This window comes from Lissotriton helveticus, chromosome 3_2 (genome assembly GCF_964261635.1).
Source record: "Lissotriton helveticus chromosome 3_2, aLisHel1.1, whole genome shotgun sequence".
In the NCBI taxonomy this organism is placed as follows: domain Eukaryota; kingdom Metazoa; phylum Chordata; class Amphibia; order Caudata; family Salamandridae; genus Lissotriton; species Lissotriton helveticus.
In genome coordinates, this window is record NC_136062.1 from 271693246 (window position 1) to 271707684 (window position 14439).

General features: G+C 46.2%; 1 protein-coding gene across 6 annotated transcripts in view; it reads right to left on the reverse strand.

Moving 5' to 3' along the window:
- Positions 1–14439, reverse strand: part of HERC1 (HECT and RLD domain containing E3 ubiquitin protein ligase family member 1) — a 2088313-nt gene that overhangs the window by 701044 nt on the left and 1372830 nt on the right. For all 6 annotated transcript variants that reach the window (XM_078685198.1, XM_078685199.1, XM_078685195.1 and 3 more), the window contains exon 53: positions 2778–2914. In XM_078685198.1, coding sequence (XP_078541324.1) covers positions 2778–2914 — 137 coding nt within the window. The remainder of the gene's footprint in view (positions 1–2777; positions 2915–14439) is intronic.

The window sequence follows — 14439 nt, forward strand, 5'->3', positions numbered from 1 at the left end:
CGGATCCAGTGGAGCCCTGCGGCGCCGGGGCCGAAGCACCCGGCCCGCTTGGGCTCCCAGTTGGGGGCGCTTGGCCCGAAGGCGCTGCGGAACCCGACGGAGGAGTGAGCAACCTCATGGCCGTGAGGAAGACTTCGGCGGATCCGCGTGGGCGGTATTGCCCAAACCCCCGGCCGCGTTGCGCGAGCGTGGGGGGGGGAGTCGGAAGAGCGATGTCGCTTCTTGGATTTCTTGTGCCTCTTACCGGAGGACTTGGAGCTCGAGTAGTGGTGTCGATCCTCCGAGACGTGATGACTCCGGCCCCGCGACCGGTCCCTCGACCTCCTTCCGGACGGGGACATCGAACGGCATGGGGCGGACTGCCGGAGCTCGAGGCGCTTGCAGGATCACTCCCGTCAAGCCTTCGACGTCAAGGCCCGGCAGTCAGGGCACGACTTGTCATCGTGGTCGGGCCCCAGGCAATGAAGACATCGGCGATGGGGGTCGGTAACCGACATCAGTCGGTTGCAGTCGATGCAGGGCTTGAACCCAGGCATCCCTACCGGCGCCGTCGGAGTCGTTCGACTTCAAAGAAAGATAAAAAATGATCGAAAAAGTTTAGTCAAAAATTGACTAAGGGTACCACTTTTTCCGGATCGGCGCTTACTGGCGCGGAAAAAATAGGAACTGACGTCAGCGCGCGAGGGCGGCGTCTAAGTACTCTGCCGACACCATCCCGGCACCAACGACGGAGGACACGGAGCCGCAGACGACACGTACCGACGCGCAAGGGTGCTGCTATGCAAAAGTTTCCGGATCCAGTCTGACGCCTGGGGATATTCTAAGGTAAGGAATCTAATACTAACCTGTTTTTTTCAGATAACATCTTTAGAAAAAAGTAGTTTTTCAAACACTACGAAATGAGCTCCGAAATAACCTTATCATGCTCATAGAATTCACAAGGTCTCTCATCCAGGAAATGTTTGACCGCTCTCAACGCCATGCTATGATCAAAACTGGAATAGAGCGATTCTATGTCAAGTGTAATTAAAAACAAGTCATCGGTCCATATTAGTTACTTGATTTTCATAAAAAAAATCTCCTGTATCCTTGACATAGCTTGGCAACTCCTTGGCAAAATCCTGTAAAAAGAAATCGATGTATTGTCCTACTTGTTCACCTGCACTGTTGATGGCCGAAATATTAGGCCTGCCTGAGATAGGCATTATGTTTTTATGTACTTTCGGAATCAAGTACAGTACAGGTAAAACTGGAAATTCTTTATACATGAATTTGTATTCATCTGTAGAGATAAGACCTTCTCGTCTCCATTGGGCTAGTTGTTTCTCTAATGTCTCTTTTGCTGCGTTATATTCTTTCAATGTAACCTTCTTGCAGCATTCATTATTATTTAGCTGTCTATTTGCCTCCACAATATAGTGTTTTTGAGGCCAAATAACCAAGTTGCCTTTATCCAACCTTTTTTATTATGATGTCGTGATTGTCACCCAACTTTTTCAAGAGCTTATCATATTCACGTTTCTTATAGTGCATATTTTTTGCCTTGTTATTGTTAACTTGATGGTACAATATTTTGAGATCTTCAATGACAATATCATGAAAAGTATTGATCGCATCTTTAGGCATGAGTGGCACAAAACAAGATTTAGGTTTAAAAGGGATGATCCCAGCCCCTTTCTGCAACAGGTTTATTTTCCTCAATCTCTCTTGTGTGGCTACATCTATTTCAGGAAGTGAAGACTATTTCCGTTTGATCATTCAAGTCGTGCATAGTTAACAAAGTTGGAATGTCAGAGACCAATAATGTTTGGCCTACACCTTCATTCTCTTCAGGTGCAGTGCTTGTCATATGTTAGCCAGATTTTAATGCAAAAAACTTTTTGAGTTTAAGTTTTCTAATAAAGCAATATATATATATATATATACACAAACACACACGAATATATATATATATATATATATATATACATATATATATATATATATATATACATATATATATATATATACAGACATATATATATATATATATATATATACATACTCACAGATATATACACATACACAGACCCACCCACCAATCACTTACCCATAGCATCCACTCAGATACCATCATTTGACAAGACACCGACATCTACCAGGTTCTTAGGATCTAGACTATTCTAGCAGGTTATAATGTTTGCTAGCACACTGATCATAATCCAGCACCCTAGCATTCTCTATCTTACACAAATTGCTGCACCAAGGTACAGTGTATTTGCAAATCCACAATGTACAACACCCGCTGTTATCAATACACTCTTTGCATGGTCAATGTACTTTTTATTTACCAATCTAAACAGTGAATCAAGATTTATATTGGCACATATTTCAACAATGTCTTTTAAATATGAACAACTGTACTATAATCATTATATTTATTATAGGTTCCCTTATTTCGTTGCAGTTGAAAGAGATTCCTGATGTATGCATTGAAGCAAATTATGCCCTTACTCACCCTAGATCTCATTTTCATTTATTTTACTCATTGAGAATACAAGGTCCAGCTTGTGGTGGAAATACAGGCTTTAGATCTTTAGATATGGAGGCATTAAAAAAAATTGCTACTCTTAACTTGGGACTCACGGTTGACTACTAATCAACAATAGCTCTGGAGGAAAGAAGAATGTGGAAAAACACATTGATAAAAGCAAAGAGTGAATTTTGAACTGAAAGAAACAATAATGATCCAAAGGCTAAGAGTGAACTGAAGCAGTGTAAAGGAATTCTGATCATACCATTAACTTGCCATATATTAACCATCTTCTCACAAGCGCCAGCCAGATACTTTCCACTGACACTCCAGCAGACCGGAGATAAGCTTGGATCATTAGGTGACCCTAAATTACTCACTCCATCTTCTGAGATTCCTTCTCTGTAACACAAAAACAGTAAATGTTCAAAAATGTTTGAAGCTCAACAGTTTCTTAACAATATAACTATTATGGAGAAGACAAGTTTGATTGTCTTACAAATATGCTCATTCTGAAACGTTAACTCAACAGCACTTATTTTACTTACTTATCTTATTATGAAACTCTGGGCTCAAGCTCCACAGCCCAAGACCCATGTTTGGAATTACATAGACTAATAATCACATTTTTGAAGTTTTCGCCAAATAGAGAAAGGTTCCTTGCTTGAAATCTTAGAACTTTCATCATCATCATCAAACAAGCTTTATTCGACGGTTGTCATAAAAGCATATGATACATATAAATTACATTTATAAGAGTAATAAATATTGTTAAAATTACAAGTTCATAAAATGCATTAATAATACATCCATAGAGGGTACTATTGCACATGTTACATGGCCACAAACTGTTAACACCCAGGAAAGAAAATTATACTGCCATCAGTCTGCTTCTAATTGTACATGCCCAACCTAAAAATTTGGCCACAGCTATATGCATGGGTGGGTTGATACAAGTACGAATTATTCTGACAGCAACCGTCCCACTCCTAGTGCCCAACGACCTACACATTGGGCGTAACCAAATCCGGCGGGGCACTGTATACACTGGACATTCAAACAGTAAATGATTAATAGTTTCCATAGAAGCCGGACAAGCCGGACAGGCAGCCTTGCCCCCACTGGGCCATCTGTTGGTAAACGCTCTTACTGGTAAGCTCCCAATTCTCATTTGGAAGTAGAGCTTGCGATCTAGGGGTTTGGTAATAACATCCCAAAAGACTGCAAAGTTGGGCCCATCTTTGAAGTCCAAAAACATACCAGTCAGAGAGAGAGGAGCAATGTTCCTAAAAGTTATAGAGGCCACAGACTTCCAGTACAAGTCTTTTAGGGCCTTCTTAGGTGGAAACCTAGCATTTACTGGATCTTCCCACAGTTCCCCGAGTCCTAGATCCCTTAATACACCCCGGATATTAACTAGCCACTTAATTTTGTGGGAGGTATCACACCTAATTACGTCACACAGCCCCCTAAGTGTATATTTCCAGTTCAGGCGTAGACCATATCCGCCTCCAGTATAAGACTGAGCGCAGGGACGCAATAAGGGCTATTGGGCACAACCCCAAGTCAAAAAATAAAGGGCTCAACGGGGTACTCTGGGGTAGTTTAATTAAATTCCTGAAGAAACGATTTTCAGAAACTGTCATTTCCCCTAAATTTTCGAACCCCTATATTTCAACTCCATATAGGGTAGAACTAACAACTTTACTATTATATACTGTTAATACCGGGGCTATCGGCTTGGTGAGGGACCTTGAGTGTTCTAGACTCAATGCTCCTGCGAGCTGGCGATGTTTAAGAGTGGCTAGGTCAACCTGCTATTTCCAAGATAGATCATGCTGAATGCAAACTCCCAGGTAACTAAAAGCTTGGACCTTCTCAAGAGGTAATTTGTTCATGTTCACCGTACCCTTAAAAGATTTTGATCCATTAAAAGACATAAACTTTGATTTTAAAACATTCACTTCCAGACCACGAGCGGTGCAAAAGTTTTCAAAGATCAACAAGGCCCTTTGCAACCTGCTTGGGTTTTTTGCTATTATCAGACAATCGTTGGCAAACATTAAAATAGGAACTTTGGCTCCTGCAAGATTAGGGGCATCGACATTAGAGTCAATCAATATTTTGGCCACATCATTAATATACATAGAAAACAAAGTTGGCGCTAAGACGCAGCCTTGCTGCACCCCTGTTTCTACTGGGAACTGGGTGGTAACATTACCAGGACGGCCCCACCTAATCTGGGCAAAGTTTTGCTCGTGAAGTTTATTGATTAATGAAAGGAGGGACCCAGGCATGCCCATGTCATGTAGAACACTCCACAAGGTTGGGCGGGGGACCAGGTCGAATGATGCCCTAAGATCGATAAAGGCAGCATATAGGCTACCACGTCCAATTATCACAGTCTTCCAGTGCAACATAGCAAAATGCAGGACCTGGTCGACAGTGCTAATGGAGGTTCTAAAACCTGCCTGCAGATGGGATAAGATGTTCTGATCCTGTACCCACGCCGGTACCTTATTAAGAATCAGCCTGCCAAAGATTTTTTGGATGGTATCAATCAGGCTGATTGGGTGATAGTTACCAGGTAGCCATTTGTCCCCTTTCTTAAATAGTGGTATAATTTCGGCCCCATTCCACGATTGGGAGATAGGAGCTCCCTTGGCAACTGCATTCGCCAAAAGGAGTATGTAACTAGTCCAAGAATCTTTATCCTCCAAGAATAAGTCCGCAGGGACACCATCTATGCCTGGAGCTCTACCAGGGACCACTAAATCTAAGGCGCGATGGACATCACCTAAGGTAAATGGATCTTCCAAAAAGGGTAAAAGTGGTATCTCCCTGATTGGTTTTGTGTCCTCACTCCTAGCATATTGTGGTTTAAAATACGCTACCCATTCATCTAGAGGGACCCAATTCTGGGACTTGTCTGGGTTTCCCTCACTTCCCCATTTAAAAACATTCCAAAACCGTGTCGAGTCTTTTTGGGATCCTGCCACTTTTAGTTCTTGCCATCTCTGTTCATCCCAAGCACGCTTGGATCTAGAGACAGCACTCTTGTATGCGGCCCTAGCGAGTCTGATGTTCCCGCCTGAACCGCTTTCATTAGCTCTACCCAGATCCAAGCGGGCTTGCCTACATTCCCCTTTGAACCAGCGCGGTTGCTGATGGGTGCTAAGTCCATTTGGCTTACAAGGTCTAACAAATAAACTTCTTAGATCACCCAAAAAAGATTTGTGGATCCTTATTCTCTCTTTAAAGGAAGGAGCCGATGCTCCTTCATTGGCTAGTACACCTAATTCACATGTTGCTAGTGCTAGCCTGCTTGATATGAAATCAACATTCTCTTGAATGTTCGAAACTTTGGCCCAACGAACATGGCGCATATCATTTGAAATAACAATATCAGGGCGAGAGGTAGTACCCAACCTCCCCGTCATCGACAGGTTCCTTCCAATAAGTAAGTGACATGGATAAAGGGTTGTGATCGCTCTCAACCCTGTCAATAATTGACATGTCCTTGAGGTGTTTCCATAATCCCCGAGGGAGGCGGATGGACTCGGCTCCACTTAGTTCACTCCTCCTAAGCCGGCGCGCTCCCCATTCGGCCACGCTTCTCCGCTCCGATCGGGCAGGCCGTTAACCACAATGCTGCCTTGCCTCGCCTCCACCACGGGAGCCGCACAGGTTCATTTGTATACACACAGATACATTTTTTGTTGTTTTAAAGAGGTCAGTTCCACCTTGATGAGAAATAATTCTGTCAATCACACTTTTCTTAGATGGTGTGTAAGACTTTCTATTTTGAAGCCCTTCACTACCTTCCTTTATTCTAGTAGAATCAAGAAAGATCGTTTTAGATCAGCCTGCATTTGGTACAAAGTTACCTGCGGTATATTTGTTCACCAAGTGAACCAAAACAATAGTTAAAAAAAGATGGTAACTAAGACAAATGATTTAAGGAACACAGTTATAAATCTTCTTTTCCTAAAAAGGGTGAGATGCGAATAGCCTGGTCTGACTGGTTCCGTTTTTTGAGGTGATGTCAAACATCACAGTGTGTAGTATTCCAACAACTTCTACAAGGAAAAGTTACTTGCCTGTAATCCTAGATTTGCTCTGTAATGAATAAGCAGTAGAATAGTATACCAAGATAAAGACAACCTTAGAGATGGGATCCAAAAGCACGGGAAGAATAGAAACAGAGTCAAGTAGGGTGGCATGACACTGTGAGCTATCTGTCCTGGAGTAAAGGTCAGTAAAATAGTGCTTAGTAAATGTATGGACAGACCTACAGATCTCTGGTTTGAGGACATTACCGAGAGTAGCTTCCTTGTCGCAGGACATATAAACTTTAAATTCACCTGTTAAAGGTCTATTTACTTTCTCTCAACAATGTAATTATGCACTGCATCATTACATGCCATCTTGCTATGGTATGTTTTGTGGAAAGCACACATTTGCAAGCAGTCCTTTAAGCGACAAACAGTTGTTTCGAGATTCCCAAGTAGTTTCTCATACTCTGTTTTACTTCTAATGTGTGGAGTCTCTTTTGGCTGGAGAAGAACTTTTATGGAAGTAGGAAGCTAAATGTTTGCTTTATTATGGAAATCAGACATAACTTTTGGAAGTAAAGTAGGACAAGTAGGTCTTACTTTATCAGATTAGGAGAAGCAAAAGAGTTTGATGAATTCAGGTTGTGGCATGTGGTTGAAGTTGAAGAGCAAGTACAATTTGGTGGAGTCATGAGGAATGCCGGTTTCAAGTACTAGCAGAGTGGCAGTATGATTTGCAGCACCCCTTTATGCAAGGATGCAATTAAATTCAAGACAGTATCTACAATTCTTACACAGGCCTGCGCAGAACATGGGACGATGGCGTATGTTGAAGGATGCAAAGTTTAGTAATAGAAGGCCCACTCTTATCCGAGGTCGTCCCCAATGACCATCAAATGTAAATCAGCACTGTAATAGTTTGCCTATTGACTACTGATGGCTGATTGAATACCACTTTCTCAATTTGGCAGAAGGTCTGCAATTAGAAGGGTCAGAGGTTTGATCTAGTGTTCACTTTTTCCAGAAAGAGTTGACATTTGCAGCCTTGAAGCAGTAGGAAAGGTGCTAGAGACCTGGGAAGATGATAAATGGTTCTGGCCTATGCAGGTTGATACAAGGGTGTCTGTGAAGATGGCAAGAAGCAGAGTTTAGATGAAGAGCTAGATGTACAACATCATTTTATACGGTCTGGTAATTATAAGACAGAGTGAAAAGAAGATGCAGAACAGAGAATCATGGCTGGGACACCTGGATGAGATATGATGCCTACGTTGAGGTTCTGGAGTGACTTTTGCTCTGGGACAGGTGTTATTTTATTATTACATGCTGTAGGCATGAAATGAGCTGTGAATGTCACAATTTAGATGAGAAATAAAGTGGTCTGAGGGTCTCTGGGTTCGAAGACAAACTTGTAGTGGTCTCGGGGCGGGGCCTAGCCACGCAGTGAGATAGTAGCGAGATAGAGGCGCTCCGCTGGCTGAGCGAAAAATCCTGCACAATCCTCAGCACACTGCCTACTAGCGACCTGACATTTGCCTGCCCATGTAGGCGATGCTGTGAATCTTGAGACACCCAGGCTGGGTGCGCCCTGGGCTTGTTGGGGCCGGTACGACAGGTGGACCCTGGGACCCTGCGGGTCTGGGCGTTGCCATATAAGAGTGCCCGCCGGCTGAGGCCGCTTATGAGATCTGCAGCAGCAAGACGGCGCTTAGAGGGCCGGTGGGTTTGGTCCCCGGCTGTCAAAGGGGCTGGGGTGACAGGAACTGCTGTGAGCCACAACTGAGCTGCCAGGAAGCTGCGTGGTCGACTTGGAGAACGGTTCCAGCGGACCCTAGGTGAGGAGTGTATTGGCGTCCCTGGCTGGCTTGATGGAAGTGGCTTCTGGGGAACGTCTTAGTGGTGAGCCGACCGCGGTACACTGGACTTGCCGAAGCCGCTGCGGAACCTACTTACCTGCACCTCTCTGACTGCGGCCTACCCAGACTGTCACCGTGAGGACACTGTGTTACCCGTGCCGAACATTGGAACTTGGGCTCCCCGGCACTGCTCTGTGTGACGCCGTGACCCCTGAAGGCACATTGATCCTGTGCTGCCGAGACTGGGAGCGGAAGGTACGGGCCCAGCTGGGAAGTCTGCCTAAAATCTGCCTGGGAGGGCCCGGATTGTTTTTCCTGGGGGCTGAGTTGGGACAATTGGGACTGCTCGGGCACCCCGCCCAGACTGCACTCCAAGGTTGTGGCCGGGGCCTATCACTGTTTACTTCACTCGTGGTGTGACCGACTCCTGCACAACGGCAGGCCAACTAGCCGCTAATCACACCAAATGGCCCCCCTGCTGCGCCCTCGGGTGAAGTAGACAAAGATCAACAAGCTAGGGGGAGTATGGAGAGTCATAGCGGGGAATACTTGGATGCAACGGTGCTCACTGAAAAACGGAACTCAACCCGCTTCCCAGCGTGATATTGTTTTGACCTCTGCTGTTAATAACTGGATATACTAGAGACTAACCAAGCCAAGATGGGCAAACACGACACGTGGAAATCCAAACTTCCATTTGAAAGCAAAAACACTTGCCTGGCAGGGATGGAACTACCACGGGGGATGACCTCAGACCCCCACGAAAGAGGCAAGCCAGGACGACGACCTCAAGACGATCCTAGTGGACGTCTAGACAAGCCCCAAAGTATTCGACGCCAGGCTGGACCTCATGGGACAACGTATTGAAAAAATTAACGAGCGAGTTGATAAACACGAAGATCTCATAGGCCATCTCGAAGCCAGAGTCTCTGATATCGATGATTCTCAAGCTACAACAAGAGAACAACTGCTCAGGATGGACTAAGTCCTTGCTGTCATAAAAGCCAAAAATGAGGACTTGGAAGCCTGATCAAGGTGCATTAATCTACGCATCCTTGGTCTACCGGAATCCACTGCTATCGACAACATGGACAACTACATCACAATATTGCTGACAGACCTCTTGGGAGAGGCTTTGTTCCTGGTGTTCGTCACTGAGAGGGCGCACAGGTCCTTGGAGCCACGGCCACCTCCGGGCATCCCGGCCCGCTCCATTATTGCACACTTACTTAACTATAAGGACAGGGACGTCACCCTCCGCCTCTCAAGGAAACGCTGAGATATACAATACAGGGGCAACATGATTTCCTTTTATCCGGACTTCACCATTGCAGTGCAGGATGCTCGTATAGAATTTCGATCTACCAAGAAAATCCTACAAAAGGCAGAAATTAAATATGCCCTCCTCTACCCTGCCAAGCTGCGAATCACCCATAAGGGGAAGGCTCGCCACTTTGCCAACACTAAGGCAGCCCTTTAATTTGCTAAAAGTATCACACCAAGAAAATCAAAGGGATCCCCACAACAGAATGGATGGGGGGTCACAATTGGAAAACAATGACTAGAGTCCCTCCAGCCTGGGTCTTTCGTTACAACAATACCAGCCGCGGAGTAGAGCGGGGGGTTGGACGCGACTGCCATGCGAAATTGGCAGATGACACGTTGCTGTGGGTGTTGACAAATTGCAATTTTTGTTCTGATGGCTATTAACTTGGGCAACATCCGTTGCTTCAGTCACCCAGCCTAGATCTGGCTGTGGTTTGTGCCTGGCTCTTCTCCCCCCTCCGGGATAAATCCCTTGCAAGAAGCAGTACTGATTTTGAGTTATGGGGGGATTGATGGGTGGGAGTGGGCCTGGCAACCAAATTTGGGGGTTGGAGTGGTTGGCAGTATTGACACGACTACGGGAATTAAATGCATGACTTGGAAAGTAAGAGGGCTAAATGATGTGAGAAAGTACAGTGTTGTACATACCTACCTCAACAGCCACTAGATTGACATATGTTTTCTGCAGGAGCTTCATCTCACCCCATCCACTGCATCCCGGGTGCGCAGAAATACCCACATCCTATTATTCCAATTACACTCGCGGACAGCTGTATTAATTCACAAAGGCATAACATGGAAACTCACACAAGTTAAAACTGACACTGAAGGGCGCTTTGTCCTTCTGGCCGGCACTCTGCATCAACATCCAATTATATACGGACCTAATACTGACTGCCCAGAATTCTTTGGAGAAGTATAGCGACACATTGTCAATCTACGACCGGGCACTATAATATGGGGGAAGCTTCAAAGTTATTGTGGACCCGAATTTAGATAGATCTAGCACCTCCCGTAGGCCACATCTCAACGCCGCACCACAGCTACACACCCTAGAGCCGTCTTTATATAGTCATAAGAGGTGCATTTATTGCAAAACAAGCGATGCAAACAAGACTTCCGCACCTTGAGAGCGAACTCAGAGCACTGGAACTAGAGTATTTTCAATCTAGAGCACCAGCTACTATAGTGCTTATACGAGAAAAATGATCAGAATTTAATAAAGAGGCAGGACGACGTGAATTGCACAATTTAGGTAGTGAGGGGACAGCCCGCAGATATAGGGAGGGAGAACGCACTGGCAGAACAATGGCCCTTATGATTAGACCACACAAGGCTAATGATTATATTATAGACCTTATAGATGAAAATATGGATTAAACTAACCCCACTGCTATCCACAATACGATGACCACCTATCACTCAAAACTCTACCAAACTAAATCCCAAACATCCATCGACCAAATTAAAACGTACCTGGAGTCTATACAATTATTGTGGTTAGACAACGCACATCGCCAATGCCTCGATTCCCTGTTCACAGAAGAGAGAGTCCTGCATGTAATCCGTAGTCTTCCCAACGACAAGGCACCTGGCTTGGATGGTCTCACGACCTCCTTCTACTTGGAATATGCCACTATTTTAACCCTACATGTCTTATCAATGTTTCAGACATCTGTAGAGACAGGTGACCTGACTCTGTCACTCGGCGAGGTGGCTATTTTTACCATACTCAAGCCTGGAAAACCTGCTACCCACTGTGATTCATACAGGCCGCTCTCCATGATAAATGTAGATAGTAAAATTCTGGCCAAATTCATTGCTAACCGTCTTGCCCCACTTCTCCCAGACATAGTCCGACCAGTCCAGTTGGGCTTTGTACCTGATCCTTCGACCGCACATAATCTCTGCACCTTATTTGCCGTTATGCACAGCGTGGATCTCAGCATAGCAGCGATTGCTACTCTTCTACACGCCAACAAGGTATTTGATTCTCTAGAGCGCCCTTTTTTCTATACTCCTCTTCAACATCTGGGCTTGTGCCAGTGGTTTCTGAACCTTAATCAGTTGCTGTACACCTCCGCTAGACTGCGAGTGAACAGACTACTATCCATGCATGGCTTGTTGGAGCGCTGCATTATCAGCCATGGGAGGCTTCTCCTCCTCTGGGCAGGCATGGGGGCCCACCACTTTTGTATATCTGTCCATCTTGCCTTGCTTCTGCTGTTTTATTTTGCCTGTGGTGAATTGGCATGCAGTGTGGTACGTAAGTCTATGTGTGGGGGAGGCACTTAGTAGAAGGGTGTTGTCATGCCACAGGATCCTCACAGTCAGAGGCCCTTCACAGAGTAGCTCCAAAGGCAGAACCTGACTGCTGCCAAAGCTCTCAGGTCGCATGGACCGCACTGCAGACGTCAAGCACAACTGCAGACCTCAAGCCCAGAAGTCTCTGGTCCTGTCACTTCGCCCATGTACAAGATCAGGGGTGCCGCGCAGGTGGCACCACGTGTGGGCCAAGGGAGTATCTCAGCCGGCAGTGCAGGGTCCCATGGGTTATGTTTGTGGCCGGCCCAGCCCTACCGTGTGGCATGTCACCTCAAATAATGTCAGACTTGGCAGCAAGGTGGTATTTGCAGCGAGACAATGCCCCTCCCGTCGCTCGCCTCCAGTGCCTTTCACAGCCCAGGGGGATTGTCATGCCCCTTGTTCTCAACAATGCGGGTATCAGTCATGGAGCACCCTCTCCAATTATCCCAAAGTGAGCATGGCTGCTGGGGAGCAGGTGCAAGCACGTTCGGGCTAGGAGAGTGCCTCAACTCGCAGTCGGGAGTCCCATATGTGATGGTTTGTTCCCGGACCAATTTAACCGCGTGGCACTTCACCTCAATTAATGTAAGCCGTAGTAGCAAGGTGGTAGTTGCAGCGAGACACAGCCCCTCAATGATCCCCGCCTTCAGAGCCTTTCACCGCCCAAGGAGAGTGCGATATTCCGCTGTGCTGAAGATGCGGGTAGCAGCAGGGTTACAGGCCTCCCGATTACCTCCAAATTGGTCCTGGCTGCGGGGGAGCTCCCCGCCCCACAGCGGAGGCCCACCCCAGTCGCGCCCCCAAAACAGCAAGAGTGTGGCCACAGATGGGAGCCCAGGGCAGCCGCAAGATGCTCCGAACTGAGCAGACCCCAGGTGGCATTCTGGGTTCGATAACCAGGAGCCAAGATACATATATTGCCCAGTGTCTTAATCGGGTGAGGCAATGGCCGAGTCGGCTCGCTGAGCCTTTCTAAAAGCGGGGCAGTGTTTACGTTTGTGTTGGGTCCACTTCCCTCCTCTTCCCACAGCCGTCCTTCACTAAGCCTTCTTCTGGCGGCCGTGGCTCGGTCATGCGCACTCCTTATCGCAGCTCCCTGTCTCTGACGATCACACTGGTGGAAGGCGCAGCACAGGTGGCACTCTCCTCCGTTCTCCACTTGGATCGCACTCCCTTACTTGGGGCACTTAGGTTCTGGCAGTGAGTCCCACAGCCTCCCAGCTGCCCCCTCTCGCAGGCCAGGTTATGCCTGTCTTCTCAGCAGGCCTGGCTCCAGGAATTTTTATTTGGGTGGGCCAAGGGTGCATTCGGGTGGGCCACTGCGGGCCTGATTTATCGCATATATATGTCTAGCCAGGCCTGCTTTTGGGTCCTCCTTTATCTCTTAGTCTTACAAGGGCCCAGTAAAACTCACTCTTTTCCAAATCTCTTCCTAAATGTTATCACTCTCAAAAAGTTTTTTTTTCTCCATGTAATGTCCCTTTGAAGGGAAGAGGAGATTCCTGAGGTGGGAGTATAAGGCAAGTTACACTACTAGGGCTCCCTCTGCACGAGCCTTGAGGGAGGATCCCTCTTCATTACTACCTCCACCTGACCCCGGACTCTGATGCACACTCCCTTCCAGGCTTGCTTATCCACTTTTCTACCACTGCTCTCCAGTGCACCTTATCTCATAGCTGACCTTGGGCCCCGGCCAGATATCAGCCATTTAACACATACATAAAAGGCATTGACATTTACAATGGCAATAGCTCAAACTCTAGCAAATGCAATACCTATTGCATTGCAAATGCTTGTTTAAATCTCGCGCCTCTTCTGGCCGTGGCGCTCCCTCGTCCTGTGGGTCTTCAAATTCTTCACTCACAACCTTCGATCATCGAGAGAACAGTTCTGTAACGAGGGCACGTGTGGATGGCAATTTATTTATATAGCACTTCTAGTTCTGATGAGGCGTCGTGATTATAGTTGTTTCAGCTCTGAATGTACATAATGCATAATGTCTATTGTGCCTTTTATTTAAGGGCTCTGATGTCAACTCAGACTACATGTGCACCATATAAAAGAAAATAAGCATTTCTGCAGTGTGAACCCTCTCTGGCTGTCCTTCAGACAGACCTTGTCTGCCACCCGTTCCCAGCAAGCACTTAAAGACACACCCGTTGTGCAGGCTTACAGCACAGAAGCCATGCAATGAATGAACATTACTGCCCCTAACGTATGTCTTCCCCGCATGTTCACATCAGTGTTCCCACCTGCCATTGGTTGTGAAGGGCTTGCCGGGTATAAAGTGATAGGTGCAGCATGCCAATAAAAAGCACTGAGTAGATAGACTTCTGGACTGAAAGTACCTGTGTAAAAAACACAAATCGATGTTATAATATTA